General features: G+C 34.3%; 2 protein-coding genes across 2 annotated transcripts in view; one reads left to right on the forward strand and one right to left on the reverse strand.

Moving 5' to 3' along the window:
* Window positions 1-16,037, reverse strand: part of LOC129750008 (protein O-mannosyl-transferase TMTC1-like) — an 807,324-nt gene that overhangs the window by 408,123 nt on the left and 383,164 nt on the right. The gene's annotated exons all lie outside the window — the stretch shown is intronic.
* LOC129742932 (myb-like protein D) overlaps window positions 14,911-16,037 on the forward strand; it is a gene marked incomplete at its 3' end in the record, with an annotated part of 61,925 nt that continues 60,798 nt past the window's right edge. Inside the window, exon 1 of the mRNA XM_055734868.1 lies at window positions 14,911-15,045. Coding sequence (XP_055590843.1) covers window positions 14,911-15,045 — 135 coding nt within the window. The remainder of the gene's footprint in view (window positions 15,046-16,037) is intronic.

The raw sequence follows: 16,037 nt of genomic DNA on the forward strand, positions 1-16,037 counted from the left end.
TGCTCTGGTAACATTACGTTGGTGTTCTTATGAATAGAGGAAATCTACCAAGTACGCACTCTTTGAAGTTCTATCATCATGGCTGGCAGTCGACACGGAAGATGGCGACACGCTTTTCTTCACTTGTGGCATCTGCTGCTGCTGCCTGGCTTCCATGCTCTAGGACCGACAAAAGCATCTTTCCCACAGACAATTGATGGCAAGAGATAACTGGTACCGCAAAGCAGAAATGTGCAGGAGCGTCTGTTTGTCCCACGCTAGCTAAGGCGAATGCAATGCAAGCAGAGAGGAATTATTCTCTACTCAAGCTACGGAATGTTGGAGAGCCCCTTCGCTGTGCCATCTAAGCATAATACCCCGGTAGTCAAGATGTTATGCACTAGATAAAAACATATGTTTTATCCTCGCACCGTAGCCCAAAAAAGGGTGAAATATGAATTTAGAAAGAGCATACACTCATTGTGTTTGTGAAAGAACAATCTTGAAAAGATGCAATAAATGAAATGGTGCCACACTATAGCAGTAGATTCCTTAATCTTGATGGGAAAATTCTCATCTATGAGGAAAAGATAAGGACTATGTGTTTTGAAGGAGTTGTAGGTTGACCTGCACTTAGACGACGAATAAAGGTTTAAGGCACAAACCACTCATTTCATGATTTAATTTTTTTCTTGAAAAAAAATCTTATAGTAGGCAATGATAACTACATTAAGAGAAAAGCAATGAAAAAAAATTAACTTTCACATATTTCGAGTATTTAACAAAATATTAAATATCGAAAATATGCAACAACTTGAATTGGTTTTACCTTTTCGTACTTCATATAAGACTTTATGAAATAATTGTTTACTTCTAATTCCTCTAGCGCTTATCATAGTTCTAGCATCGTAAATGCAGCTCCTGGACATTTGGAGTGAAAGTTAAGCTGAGACTAGTTAAGCGAAAATAACGTATGCATTAAAAAATGGACAAAATTTGTCGATTTTCTTGGAATTACCTTTCAACGCACTCACAAAATTTCTCATGCAGCGTCAATCTTGAGTGTTCAGAAGAAATTTGACATCTCTATCATTAAAACTCTACCTATTAAAGCGAAAACAGTGAAGCTACTCCGTTTTGAAACGTGCGCGTTCGAAGAGCTACAGTCAGCTTACGGCACTTGGTGGATGCCGGATACTTCAGTTTTGACATTTTAAACGTTTTGAAACTACAGGATTTCAGTCAGGCCATCGAAACAAGGCTGGTTCTGGAAGGCTGGGTGACCACAAACCTCAAAAGATGCTGAAGAAGAAGGAAAAGTGGATACATTGCTGCTGGCGCTGGGCAGGAAGTACGGTGTAACCGGCCAAACAGTTAAAAAGTGTCTGCCAAAAATGGAAAAACATGTCAAAAAGCTGCAAAAACTTCTACTGGACTTGGAACAGCAGGTAATGTCGCAGCGCAAGCGGTTAAATGAATGAATTGATAAATTTTTTTGAAATAAATGGAAGAAAATACTTCGGCTAAGGTTTTGTCCTCCATGAAAAAAGTTTTATTTTACTAAAAATTTTGAACAAATTGTTGCTTAAATAAATGATGAATGATCAACAAAACGAATAAGTAAAACAAAACCCTGTCAACATGAACATTTTTGAATTTTCTGATTAATAATTTTCTGTTAAAACACTACTATCCCGCTCACAAGAGTATTACATATTTTTACTAGTTAACTCATATTTTGTGAGAAGCTAGTGAGGAACTTATTACGTTGTTACGTTTGCGTGAAGGTGCTTCATGGAAAGCTGGGAATTTAGCCTTGACAAAATCAAAAATTTTATGTTTTCATTGGTACATATGTATATAATTCGAGCTCATGATGCTCTATGAATATCAATATTCGTTGAACTTTTTTGATCATTTCTGTCAAGGGTTCAATTCCCATCTTGGAACTGGGTATTCAATGTTTATCCGTTATATCCGTTATATCCGTTTCGGGAAAATTAGACTTGTAGTTTGTTTTTATTCCCGTGGCCGCAAATTATGACCGATTTCGATGATATTTGATACATTTCGAAGGCAATTTATACTAGTTTCTAAATATTTCAAAATAAAGTAAATTTGCTTTACCAGCAGCCGAATTCCGGACACAAAATTTCGTGAAAGAAAAGAAATTATTGAAGACATTTTTAAAATTTTCATATCTTGGAATTCCGGCGATTTTAAAGAAGACATTTTTTGAAGTTTAAAAAAGAAAACATGATTTTCAATCTCTTTGGATTTTTTTTCGTTGTGAAATTGTCTTAGATTGACATTCCGGTCAATTCAAAGAAGACATTTTTTTTCAGTGAGGTTTTTTTATAAAAACTAAACGTTAATGTCTATTAAAACTTGAAAATAATGGAGCAAATGATTGTATCATATTACTATGCAAAAAAAAGTGGTAGAAACGCCAAGAAAAAATAGAACTACTTGGGCATCGTTGTTATTTGAGAGATATTAGTAATCCATTTGATATTTCGGATGGAAATTTCGAAAAACTCTTTCGAATGCCAAAATGTTTGGCTGAGAAGTTTATTAACTTATTGGATCAACCATTGAACGCTATCCCATAGTAGGATGAAAGAACCACAACAATTCCGGTACATTTACAAGTTCTAACAACATTGCAATATCTTGGCTCAGGTAATCGATTAAACCTAATTAATTGTACTTCGTCAAATCCTGTGGTAAAATTATTAACATCGTCACCGTTCAACACATCCGATTGTTTACAAACACGTAACTTTTTAGCTTCATTTTTCAAAATGTCCAATTATGCCTTCAACACTCAACGATATGTTTTTTTTCATATTTAATTGCATGCACGGTTGTCAGCAAGATTTGAAGTATTTTAGCAATATTGAACATTGCTGTTATTAATAGTTTTCAGTATTTCAAATATAATTTTAATCTAATTACTATGCTCAATATCGAGAAACAAACTAACATGGGAGAAAGACGGTGCCAACATTAAGTCGTTTTGAAATGTCTCACCGACAACAAACGTCAAAGACGTCTAGCGGTGAATAGGTGAACTATACTTTTTTCTTTTCTTACATTCGTTTTTTTTTTCTTTCTCTTTACTTTTTCGGAATCAGCCAAGAAGAAAAGACATTTTTATGAAGAGAACGACAGTTTTAGAATTTCTTTTCTAGAAGAGATTTTTGGTGATTTTCTTCAAGTACCGGAATTTAGCTGCAGGTTGTCTGTAGTAGGTTTCGAATGGAAAAAGTCCGCAATAGCAAATTTATTTTTGAATTGCTTATACTTTCTGACAGTTATGCAGTATTGAAGGGCTTCTTTGATTTTTTTGAATTGTCAAGAATAAATTTATCTGACGATGTATGAACATTAAAGGGTCCGATGAACATTTTGATCTCTATTCCGAATTTCCCGGTAGAAAAAATCTTACTTAAAACAAAGACATCTAATTTTGTCTTTACTTCGCTGTATCTCATTTCTCAAGTAACCGATTTTCTAAACTTAAATTTTTGTTTTTTTTTTCGTTGATTTGATCATCATTTTCATAAAATATACGTGGTCTATAAAACATCGATGTACTTCAGTAGATATATTGGAATGATGATGAAGATGCTTTGATTCTGCGCTTTGGGTCAGATTGCCCCGAACGGTTTTGGAGGGTTAAGTTGTCCACGTCATTTATTCAGTCTGTAAAGCCAAAATCCGTTAAGACGGTGTATGTCTTTGAATTTAAAAAAATCAAACCGTCTCTAACAAATTGAAACCGATCCACTGGGTGGCTAGCGAGTTTCCATTTTCCAATTCCCGGGTTTTCCCGATTTTCCCAATTGATATTTTATGATTTTTCCGGTTAAAAAATACACAAAAACGTTTGTTTATGAGGGTTTTTTAGCAAAAAAATAAACAATTCAACAAGTTGAATATTAAATTATAAGAGTAATAACTACTTCGAATTTTAAAAGCAAAATCCATTTTTTGTTTTATTAAGATTTAACAAATATTGTTTTTATTTGATGTTATGATTGTCATGTGAAGCTTTTGAAAATCAAGTTGAAGTTCCAATAAAAAATTAGTTTTATGCCCTCATTTTGAAATCGACTACTGAGCTCTGGCTTTTGAGCTCTGAAATTAGAAATGAAATCACTAATATTTAAACCAAAACTCAACTATGCATTTGGATTTAGCTTAATTTTTATTTATGGTGCTAAGCTTAGTTTTGCTATCATTTCAATTGATAAGTATAAAGGTTTAATCTCATTTGCAATCATGTTTTCAATTAATTGAAAAAAAAACTTTAACTATGAGACATTAGTGAAACTTTGCTTTCGGGAAAATTAGTTGACCTTTTCATCGCTTGATTCATATAACTCCGATTTGTTTTTTTTTTAATTTCACAAGAGAACAAATTTATTTGTTCACTAACTCCATTCGAATTTTCGTCGAATTCTTCAAAATCAATATTATACAATTCACCATTCACATAACTTTTTTTGGTTGTTTTAACGCCACAAGAAGCAATAAAATTTTGGAAGGAATCCATCCAGTCCTGAATTAGCGCAGCGAGTTTAAATTTTAAATGAAAATTTGTGTGGGAAAACAAAATTTTTCATTCAAAAATCGCCAGAAATGTACTAAATGTTCTAAAAAATATATGTATCTTTGAATTTAAGATATTTCTTGATAAAAGCAGAACATTTCATGTAAACAAACCTAAAACCTGACTTTTACCGCAAAAGTCAGGTAATTTAAACTAGTAATTTTAGTAATTTTTGTCACTAGTTAACTGTTTTCCACTCAGAATTTACGTACTTCCGGCACTCAATGTTAATTTTCAATTATTTAACGTTTATTCAAAGACAATATAAATGTGACAGAAAAAATAATTTTTTTTTAAAGTTGATGTTCTTAGAGCCTTTTTTTGGTTTTTGTTTTTAATTTTAATAATTTTAAGTTAGTTATGAAGTTTCGAATTTGTTAAAATCGTTGAAAATGTAGTTATGTTCCTTTGGAAAGTTGTGTAAATTCAATGTCTGAAGAGTGTAAAAGTGGTCTAAAGACTCTTAAACTGCTTTGGTTTTTTGGAACAACTTTGTATTAGATTTATTTCGAAGTCATTCATTCCGATCATAAACTAAACATTTTTTTACAAAGGATGTAAATATTTTTCTGCATAACAACTACTCTTCAAATTTTGCGATGACCTATTACGTCCTTATGACGAATCTTCAAAAATGGTTTTTCATGTCAATAGCAAACCCCTAATTTTGGTGAAAATAGGACGCATTGTAATTTTTTTTATCAAAACAATCTTTTTGAAACGACAAATACAAAGATTTTAATAAAAAAGCTATATTTGAATAAGATTTTAAAATTTCGGTGAAATATTCAGGTTCAAGTAACAATTTCGATATGCTATCCTGGTCGGGAATAGAATCCCCGAATACATAATAGATCAACTTATTGATATAATTTTTATTATGTTTAATCAAATGTCTTGGGGAAAAAGCAACTGGAGCCTTTTATCCAACCCAATATTATTCAGTTTTGGAAATTGTTTTAAAATTAATTCACTTTTAAAACAAAGTTATAATAATCTGATTATGTAAACTTCTTGTATCTAAATTTCTTCTACATTCTCAAACATTCATCAGACCACCCATCTAGCAGAGCAGCGCGTTTTCCTTCAATCCACTGACATTGATCCATTAAAAGCCATCAACGAAACACAAACTTTGTTTCATCAGCAAAATAATTATTACCCAAGCACTCCTGTGCACTTAGCTCATCAAGATCGCCTACAACAACGTGCTACTGAGATGAGCTGAGTTTCTTCGGTTGGCTGGCATCTTCTTATCAGAGCAAGCCAAAAGCATGTGTCGGTAAGAGATAGCACCACTTAGAAACTTAGAATGAAAGCGGGAAAGACGAGGTGTGGGTGTTCTACTTCTGGTGCTGCACTTCAACACCTTAATCCTCGACCGAGAAAAACCTCATCAGGCACATCGTTTTCGCCGGGCCAGGGACGACGAGACCCAAGAAATCCTCCCGATTTCCCCCGCCTTTTGCCGCGTACACCTGTCATTTTGTCACACGGTCAGGATCTCTAAACGGCAAAAACGTGTGACACATCGCTTTGCCTTTAACATGATCCGTTATTTTCTCGTCGTCTCTGTTGCCGGTTTTGCTCAGAAATATTCATCATCCACCTTCGAGCGAGGCGGACGAATCCAAAAGGATCTGCTGCAGCAAGAAAGGATATGAATGGGGGGGTTTCAACTAATCTCCAGCATTGAATCCGGTCTCTCCTTGCTTCGGTCTTTCTGGTGTTCATCAGATTAAGCGTCACCGCTGACGGCTGCCTTGCGTTTCTGGAAGCGTTCTGAAAGGATGGAAGGATTTTCTCGGAGCGATAGAACAGGGGAACTCCAACTTAAGATGCGGAGAAAAGGTTGGGAAAAAGGATGCTTGAATTATGCTCAGATGAGCAGCTTCGGGTGGAATGTTTGATGCAAAAAGGTACGACTTTGCGGCAAGAAAAATGACTTGTCGCTCGGTGTAATAGTTTGGACAAGGGTGAGCTTTAGGGATTCAATAACATTTCCAGGGGATGCTTACTTTTGAGTCGTTTAAATTGCTTGAGGTGAGTTTGAACAAATGTACCAAAAAGTTTTGAATAAAATTAGTTATTGCATGTATAAGTTACCAATCCTCCAATAAGTTAAAAGTAATAATTTATTGCCACCAACAAATAAATGATGTTCAATTTCAAAAAAATAAAAAAAACAATTATCCACCTCAAATATTTGAAGAAAAATTGGAATACTTTTTAGAATTAAAAATATCATCAATTTGGGTTTATTTTTAATATCCATAAAAATTTTGATTTACACAGATTCTGAAAATTCTAGACACGTGAAAGATATCCACTTTGGTATGCCTACCCGATCAGGAGAGCATATCAAAATTGATACACAAACCCATCTCAACGTAATCTTCGTTTTGGTCGTTTCGATAAAAAAATGCTTAAATCTCTTTTGATACAATCAGTTGTTTTTTTTCTGTCGGGCAAGCAAATGCTTCGTAAACTTTTATTGGAAGTTTGAATGTCTCATTCCAAGTCACCAGGCATGGTTCTGTGGTAGCGTGCGCTCCTCTCAATCTGCAGGTCGAGGTTCGAATCTCCTGGCTGATACCCTAACTTTTCGAGAATTGATCGAGTTGAAAACAATGCATAAAAGTATGAGTGCCCTATCAGGAGAGCATATCAAAATAATAACTCAAACGTATCTCACCAAGAATTTACATCTGATTCAGTTATAATTAAGTACTCAAAATTTTTGATTTTAAGTTTCTCCAATCTGAATTTTATCTTATTCTGATTGACAGACTTGAATGGGATTGAGCTCATTTTCAATGATAAAGTTTTTTTCGGATTGTCCTAAAATAAAATGATTATATCTTGTTTTGATATAAGTTCAACTTTTTATGAAACACGGACATCGAAGTCAACGGCCCAAAGCGTACATTCATTAATGAGTTTCGTTCAACAGATCCATAAAATTGAATTCAATTTTTGGGAAACCAAACATAGAGCATGATTTTAGCAATAATGTAGTTTATTGACATCCCACTATAAATTTTTCTCGAAGCACTCATATCTTGATAAGTTATAATTTTGATAGGTTTTGTTCAGCCCAATATCAAACTATGATATCTGAACGAGATATAATCTTGAAAGGAGCATATCTAAAATTGATATTATTTAGCTATGATCACATAGATTTTTTGATATAATTTGAGACATTTTAACATCCTACGAGTACTGAATAATAACTCATCTAGAAAGTAAAAAAATAGTATCAAAATATCTCATCTTGATAAAATTTAGTTTTTCCCTTCTGATCGGGTAGAATTAGTACTGCTGGTTGAGATTTATCGTAAAAAATATTATAATTCCGATTGTAGCAACAAAAAAGTCATAGAAACCATGCATATTTATGCAAAAATGTCGACTGAATCGATTGGTATACTACCATTTTTTGTTAGACTATGACAAATGGCTCATTTTGCCTATTTTACCCTAAACATAAAAATTGCCATAAGAAATGCCGTTAAGCTAAGTGTAATCCAATAACTTTTCATTAGGAATGATCACTTTTGGTAGATTTATTTACTCTCTAACTAATCGTGTCGCTTTTTTGCACAAGAATGAATAAAACTGGCTAAATATTCCAAACTTTCCCTAGGTTTTTAAATTTTTGCATAAATTTCACTGTAACAATCAAGCAATTTACAATGTGTATTTAACATATCAAATACAAAAACCAAATGATTAGTGTAAAATTTGTCGCTGAATCCAGTGGGGTACACTGCTTAGTGCTCAGCTTACGAGAAAAGCCGCAATTACCCCGAATTCCCCTTCTAACGAGCAATATGTTGAAAAAAATAATTATGTCAATTGACAATGCATTACAAAATGCACAAAAATCATTAAAACAGGTGTAAAATTCATTGCTGAATCGAATGATGTACACCGCCTAGCGCTTAGTTTACGAGGAGAGCCTCAATCACCCCAACTTACCCTAAAATAATGTAATATGTACCAAAAAATCGTAGTAACAAACAAGAAAGCATCAGAAAATGCACAAAAAAAGATTGAATCAGATTTTAAACATATTGCTTAGTTGAACGATCGACACCGCTTAGCATTAGGTTTACGAGAAAGGTCTCATATCCTTCAATTTCCCCTAATTTCATTTATTAACTCATTCAATAAGATTAAAAATATCCAATTGCATTTGTTTAACTAATTATGAGTTTGAGGCGCTTTGAAAATTGCTTATACGTTTTGAACAGCGCAAAAGATGGCACTGTTTCAAATCAACTTTTATCTTATTTTTGGTCGATGGTATTTTAAATTTCACATACTTTTCTGAATAATGTAAACAATTATAGAAAATGACTAACCCATATGATTTTTTTAAATGTTTTTTAAAGTTTTTAAGGATAGCAAAAAACTAGTGAACCTGCATATAAGAGAAGCGACATCTGATCTTTCTTGAAATAAAATATCCGGCCACATTGCCGAATACTTGGACAATAAAAATCCTCAGCACTGTTTTGTGGCTCAATGTACAAGCTCTAAAGTGAACGCTCAATAAATCTTACAAACAGTATTGAATTTAAGTGCCTGGTGGATCGCGAAAAACGGTATTAATGGCTTGAATTTTTTTTTACAAACACATAGTGTTCTAACTACAAACATGAACCACCAGAGCAGTGGAAAAATGGCTCCTAATAATAAATTTTTATGACGACCTTTAAAATTATTTGCTCGAACCACAATCAGGATCAGAAAGCTAAAAGCTCCACGACAAAAGCTTGGATCGATTTTGAGAGTTCTTTTGAATCGATTGGAATTTTGTGTTTTGAGACGTCGCTCCTCTTACATGTTGGTTCACTACAAAAAAAAAACAAGTGTAATTTTGTGAATTAAATTCAGCGCCTCTTTTTTATTTCATGGCGAAATCTCTCCAGAAATATACAGAACGTTGAAAATTCTAAAAAAAATCGATGAGGAGGTTGGTTTATTGAAAAGTTTCAACATGTTTTTAAATTCCTTATTTCAACAAACTTTTTCTGGGCCAACCCACTTTGCATTGAATTTTAAGGGGCAGCGCTTCTATTTGAAACAAACAATCAAATATTTGAAAGCTTCGAATGCAATTTCGACCGGAAGCTGTAAAACAAGTGCACACACTTGTATGACGAAACTATTCAGAAACAGAGGAATCGAATATAGAACGAAATATAAATATTGAAAAAAAAAAATATCTCAAATTTGAGCTAAAAATATTATGGGAGAGTGGGGAATCATGGGCCACTTTTTTTCGTTGTTCCATAACTTCTTTATTATAAAAGATAAAATGAAAATAAAAAATGGTATGGTTTTCTACATTTTCAAGGTATCATAAGGTATTTTTGTAAATTTTTTCATAAGTTATTTTTCCCAAATTCTGACTGTTTGAAAAAAAGCAATATTTTTTGGATTTTGAAAAATGGTGGGGAATCGGGGGCCACCAAATCCAAATTGACTAAATAACATGCAAAGTTTATGAGTTGACCCAAAACTGTGATTTCCTAATTTATTTCGTTATTTTAAAGCAATTTCAGATTATGAAATAAAAAAGAGAGCTGTGTATGGTCGCACAGATTCCAAAACCTGGCTCGCAAACGTTTTGGGAAAATTTCTTATATAGGAGACAAATTTTTTTTCATAACTCTTCATTTGGCATAAGAAAACTTTACAGATAGGAAACGCGTATTTAAAGTTCTGAATGTGTATAAAAACATAAAAATATAGGTGGTTAAAGATGTGTGGTCCACGATTCCCCATAAGCTATGATTTGCAAATTGGTTGCGTTTGTGTGACTAATTGATGTTTCATCAAATATTCCTTTTCCACGTGACATATCATGACACAACTAAGATCATAAGCGTATGAGCATATTTTTGTTATGCACTTTAGGTTCCTCATCGATGAAATTAGCGGATGTTTTTTTAATTATGTAAGTAAATTTTTTTACCTTTTTTTAGCTTGATAAATAAAAGAAGCATATGATGCGTATTTCAGTCAACAACATATATGAATACATGCTCACGCAAAGCGACGTCGATGACAGTTGGTTTGAGATTTTTATCTCAACACACATCTGAGTTATTAAAAGTGGCCCACGTTTCCCCATGGCCCACGATACCCCACTCTCCCCTACTAAAAATGTGTGAGTGAAAATTAAATCAAGTCCCAAATAATTGCTCTGTTTCTTCAGCGTGTAGAATTGGAAATCAATTCTTTTTCGTTCAGTTTTGCACCGGTGCACTATCGGTAGTGCACTTTTTGCTGTCTTCGTGCTCGTTTTCACGATGAGTGGTCCACTGGTAGTGCACCATAATGGCGACGGTGGCACTTTCTGAAAATATTCAGTGTAGCTTGCCCTCACCAATACTATCGTGAATTTTGACAAGTCGTGCCTCCTGATGTACAAAAATTGTATGGCAGCGAAAACAAATATCAGCTGGTGATAGATTTTAACAGCTTGATGTTTACATTTGGCACTATCGATATCACGCACACCAACAATAAGTGAGGGTAAAACTCAATTTATGCTTGTTTTTAGCCGGGACGGTGCGGCACTATCGAGTGGTAAAAACGAATACGGTATAAGGTATCAAAAACAGTGGGGTCAGCCGTGCGTGAATTGACCCATTTCCTTTTGTGGTGACATTTCACAGGTCCTGTTTTCAAAATTTTACGAACGAGAGGCAAATTTTTTCTGGTAGGATGGTTAAGAAATTTATCTCAAAAATCAGTTTAGGGACCGAAAAAAAACTAGTCCCATATTTTTAACAAAATTCTGCGCTTTTTTTAGTTTCTTGACGGATGTCTCTCCGGGGATGTTCAAAAAATTGAAAATTCTTAAAATGTACGAAGAGAAGATTGGTTTATTGAAATGTTTCAACAAGGTTTTAATTCCCTTTTTTTAAAACATATTTTTTCTGGACCAACCGACTTTGCATTTAATATTCTTGGACAGTGCTTCTGCACCCACAATTCTGCCTCCATGCCAATCGCGTGTAATCAATCACATAGCATCATTGGCATAAAAAAATAACGCGACCAGTGCTGATCCGATTTGCGTCCGCCGGCATTAACCTCGGTGGCCGAAAGCCTATGACATATATCTCTCATCCTTCAATAAGCTCAAGTAGTTCAGTTTTTTCTTCTTGTTTCTAAGATGAGTTATACAATAGGAAGAAAATCCAATAAAATGTTTTTCGTTAAGCTTGAATGAAGTGGCTATGCATTATTTTGGTTGGGAACTCGAGTCCTTATGCTAGTAGAAGTGCTTTTTTAAACATATCATCTTTGACACAGTGCACATCTCAGCGCATTTTCTGCACCTCTTTTATGGGTGAACTTGAAACAAAACATCCCATCGAATGTCCAAATTTGGAAGCTTCTTAAGAATTCGAATTGGTCAAATCGAATGTCCGGAAGCTTCTTGTTTTATTTTGACCGGAAGCTGTAATCTAATGCACATATTTGTACGACGACTCTTTTCGGGGACAGAAGATTCCGATATAGGAAAATTCTCAGGTATAATACTGAAAGGGCTGAATTTTTTTTAATTGTTACGATATGATATTTCCGGTATAAAAATTCCATCAGGTGGTTCAACTTTTACGTTTAAATACCGTTATTTAATTTTTTCTGTTTTCAGTTGGATGAACAATCCAAATGATTGATTTTTCATTATTTGGTACTAAAAACATCTAATTTTTCAACAAAACAAAGTTCCGATGATTAAAACATTTTAAAATTTTTTCGCTTCGTATAGTTTTTTTACACAATAATATTTCCTGAAGAGATAAATCACCAGAATGAATGTTTAATACTTAAATTTATCTGCGCATCCGGTGAAAAGTGATGTCTTTTTTAGTAAAGACATCTTAAGATTGTTAAATTTTTCAAGACAAATGGAAAGTTAGAAGAAATATAAGATAGTGAAAATGAGGGGGTAGAATTTATTCGGAAGCACTAACACCCAATTGAATAATGTCTGGAAATTTGGGGGATCACCCTTCAAATGGTAGATTAGAATGTGAAAAACAAACTTTTGTATGTGACCAACTAAAAAAAATCATATTTAGAGGTTCCGCAAGCGCGATCTTTGTAAAAGTCCACTTTTTTAAGATTTAATTTTGAATTAACTCTGGGTCGAAAAATTTTCACAAAATTTATATCTTATATATAAAAATGGAGGCGTTTTCTTTGTAACACCATCACGAATGAATGGTCGGTCGGAATGAAGTGAAATTTGGTATCTGAAGGTTTTTCGGGTCAGAGATGGTTTGTATAATAGTTTCGAGAATCTCACTTTTTATGGATGGGGGGTTCCCATACAAAATTATCTCTTTTCCACATCTTCTTATATATAAAAATGGAGGCGTTTTTTTAGTAACACCATCACGAATGAATGGTCGGTCGGAATAAAGTGAAATCTGGTATCCGATGGTTTTTCGGGCCAGAGATGGTTTGTATAATAGTTTCGAGATTATCACTTTTTATAAAAGGGGGGCTCCTTTACAAAATCAACTAGAAACGGGACAAAACTCGAACAACTTGAAGACGATTTTCATGAAAACGGATTCAAGAGCATGAAGAATTTAAAGAACTGCAAACATTTTTAAACGATTTATTAAGTAACGAGTAAAACGAAGTTTACCGGGTCAGCTAGTCTTATATATTAAAATGGAGGCGTTTTCTTTGTAACACCATCACGTATAAACGGACGGTCGAAATGAAGTGAAATTTGGTATCCGAGGGTTTTTCGGGTCAGAGATGGTTTGTATAATAGTTTCAAGAATCTTACTTTTTATGGAAGGGGGGTCCCCATACAAAACTATCTCTTCTTCACATCTTATATGTAAAAATGGAAGCGTTTTCTTTGTAACACCATCACGTATAACTGGACGGTTGGAATGAAGCGAACTTTGGTATCCGAGGGTTTTTTGGGAAAGTGATTTGTTTGTGTAATAGTTTCAAGAATCTCTCTTTTTATGGAAGGGAGGCTCCCATACATAATCCCTTAAAAGATGAAACATTTTATAATGATTAATTAGGTAAAAGGTAAAACGAAGGTTACCGGGTCAGCTAGTGTTCTATAATTTTCAAATTTTGTTTGCCTTAGGCCAAATTTGAGTTGAATCTGATAACAGGAAATGGCTGCAATGAATCTCAAGTGTGAAAGTGGTTGTGTTCTGAAGAAGCCTAAAGAACTGGTTTTTCATCAAATACTGTTTTTTTTTACAAATCGATTGCTTGTTTATGTTGATTTTATTAAAATTTAAATCAAGACTAACATTTTATATGATGACTGCAACTCGATTTGGCTTGAAACAAAACAGTTATGGCGGTTCAAAGTTTGTTTTTTGGTCTCATATTTCTGTTTCTAAATTTTTTCATCTTCTTTTCATGACCTTAATAAAAAGACATAACTTTTTACCGATAAGGCCGATAAAATTAAGTAACTACAATATTTCCGTATTCAAACGAACAAAGATATTTAGTGAATAGTGTGACATTTGTTAAATTTAAATAAAATAACAAATCATGAAAGTAAAATCACTATTTTGTATTTAACAAATTCGATCATGTCTTTAAAACACTTTTTCTGCTAAATATGAAAGCAAAAAATATCTGGCTCAATATTGCTTGTATTATTTAGTAAGGAACCGATCAAAAGTCAAATTCAGCTCTTAACAATCTGCTTAGGCAATTTCCGACCTGAACCTAACTTCAATCATGGCACTGAGCTGAGATGTCGTATTTTCGTAGTCATCGATCGGTGAATGTAGTATAATTTATTGAAAGTATTCATCCGCAAAAAATCCGAAACTTACCCTAAAAAGTCTAAACGAAGCATTGAGATAAGGGATCAATTTGCTTGACAGTCTCCATTAGTGTGACACAAATGCTCCTATGACTGTGCGATATTTTTCATGTTTTGATTTATGCTTCCAGGCAAAACTATTCTCTTTTTCTCCCCAGGACTATCCCAAAGTTACTCGCAAATAAGCACATTCCTTAAACAAATCATATGTACATAAATTTCCATTTCCGCAATTGCAAATCTTATCACCATTGTCGCAGCCGCCTTCAGAAATTCTTGCAAAGTGTGGGTGGTAGAAAAAAATAGAGTAAACTTTCCGGAACGTCTTCCTTTCGCGCCAAGCCAGAGTTCTCACGTGTTTCCACTTCATATCTAGGCCATCATTTATCTTCACTAGAGGGGGAAAGCGTCGTCATCGTCGTCGTTCGCCGGTATCTTGCCGGTTGTTTTTCCCGGGATGGGTGTGATATGTGATAAGGCCAAGCATCGGTCCAAGGCAAAACTGGCAAAACTCGCCGGTGATGACGATGGAGATGATCTGCCAAGGTTCAACGGCAGAATCATCTTCCTTCATCGGATCCGGAAGAATATGGTGTGTCAGATTGGATTTTTTAAACATATTTTCCACATTCGGTAAAGAAATAACTTTTTTAATCTTCATACCAATATTTCTGCATTATGACACTACTTTTATTAGGAATCTAAATGATTATCTACCAAAAGCACAGTAGAAATTTTACATAGATTAAAGTAATTTGGTAAACTTATTGTATCATTTGAATCAACCAGTTGACACGTTCTACTCAAACAACCCGAACCACACCTACAACCACATGCCGGCATAAATACAAACAACTGACATCAATCTCGAAAAGAGCCTCAGCCCAAATTCATACCTCAGAATGGTCCATAGACCAAAAAACAGTGGCTATGTAGCCTTGATCTCACCCTAAGATGAATCGAGAACAAAGAACGATACCATCGATGACGAATTGCTGTGAATGGCCTGTTGGGCACCCAAATCTCCTCCGCCCCCACTGCAATTCTGCTCACCATTCATCTCTCGATTCCATCCGTGGTGGTCCACCTGCCTGCCTAGCTTGTATGAATGGAGCCATTTTTGTGGCCTAGAGCTACCGGATTTCTGCATGAAAAACACAGCCATTTTTCATCCCTTCATCGGCTCACACGATCATCCACGTTTCGTATAAAATAATCGTCAACATCGGCACCTCTAGTAGCAGTTTGTTTTTTGTCATTTTTCTTTTCCCGTTGCTCCGGTTTTTTTGAATGAGATGGATTCATTTTTCTTCTGCTTTGGATTTTGGTTGCAAATTTGTGGCTACCTAAAGAAAAAATATGTATCACATTGTCCTGTTTGTTGTCGGTGACAGCATACCGCGACTGACAATGGTTTGCATTAGTATTTTTCCCTGAATTGTCATTGACCTAAACTAATGAAGAATAGTTTATCACAAAGAAATGCGTCTACATTTTTTTGTGTTTTATTTTTCTTAAAATGAATCTTCTAGTAATGTGAAGGTTTATTTTGAGATAAATAGCAACCCGATTAGAAGAGAACAC

This window comes from Uranotaenia lowii, chromosome 2 (genome assembly GCF_029784155.1).
Source record: "Uranotaenia lowii strain MFRU-FL chromosome 2, ASM2978415v1, whole genome shotgun sequence".
Lineage (NCBI taxonomy): Eukaryota > Metazoa > Arthropoda > Insecta > Diptera > Culicidae > Uranotaenia > Uranotaenia lowii.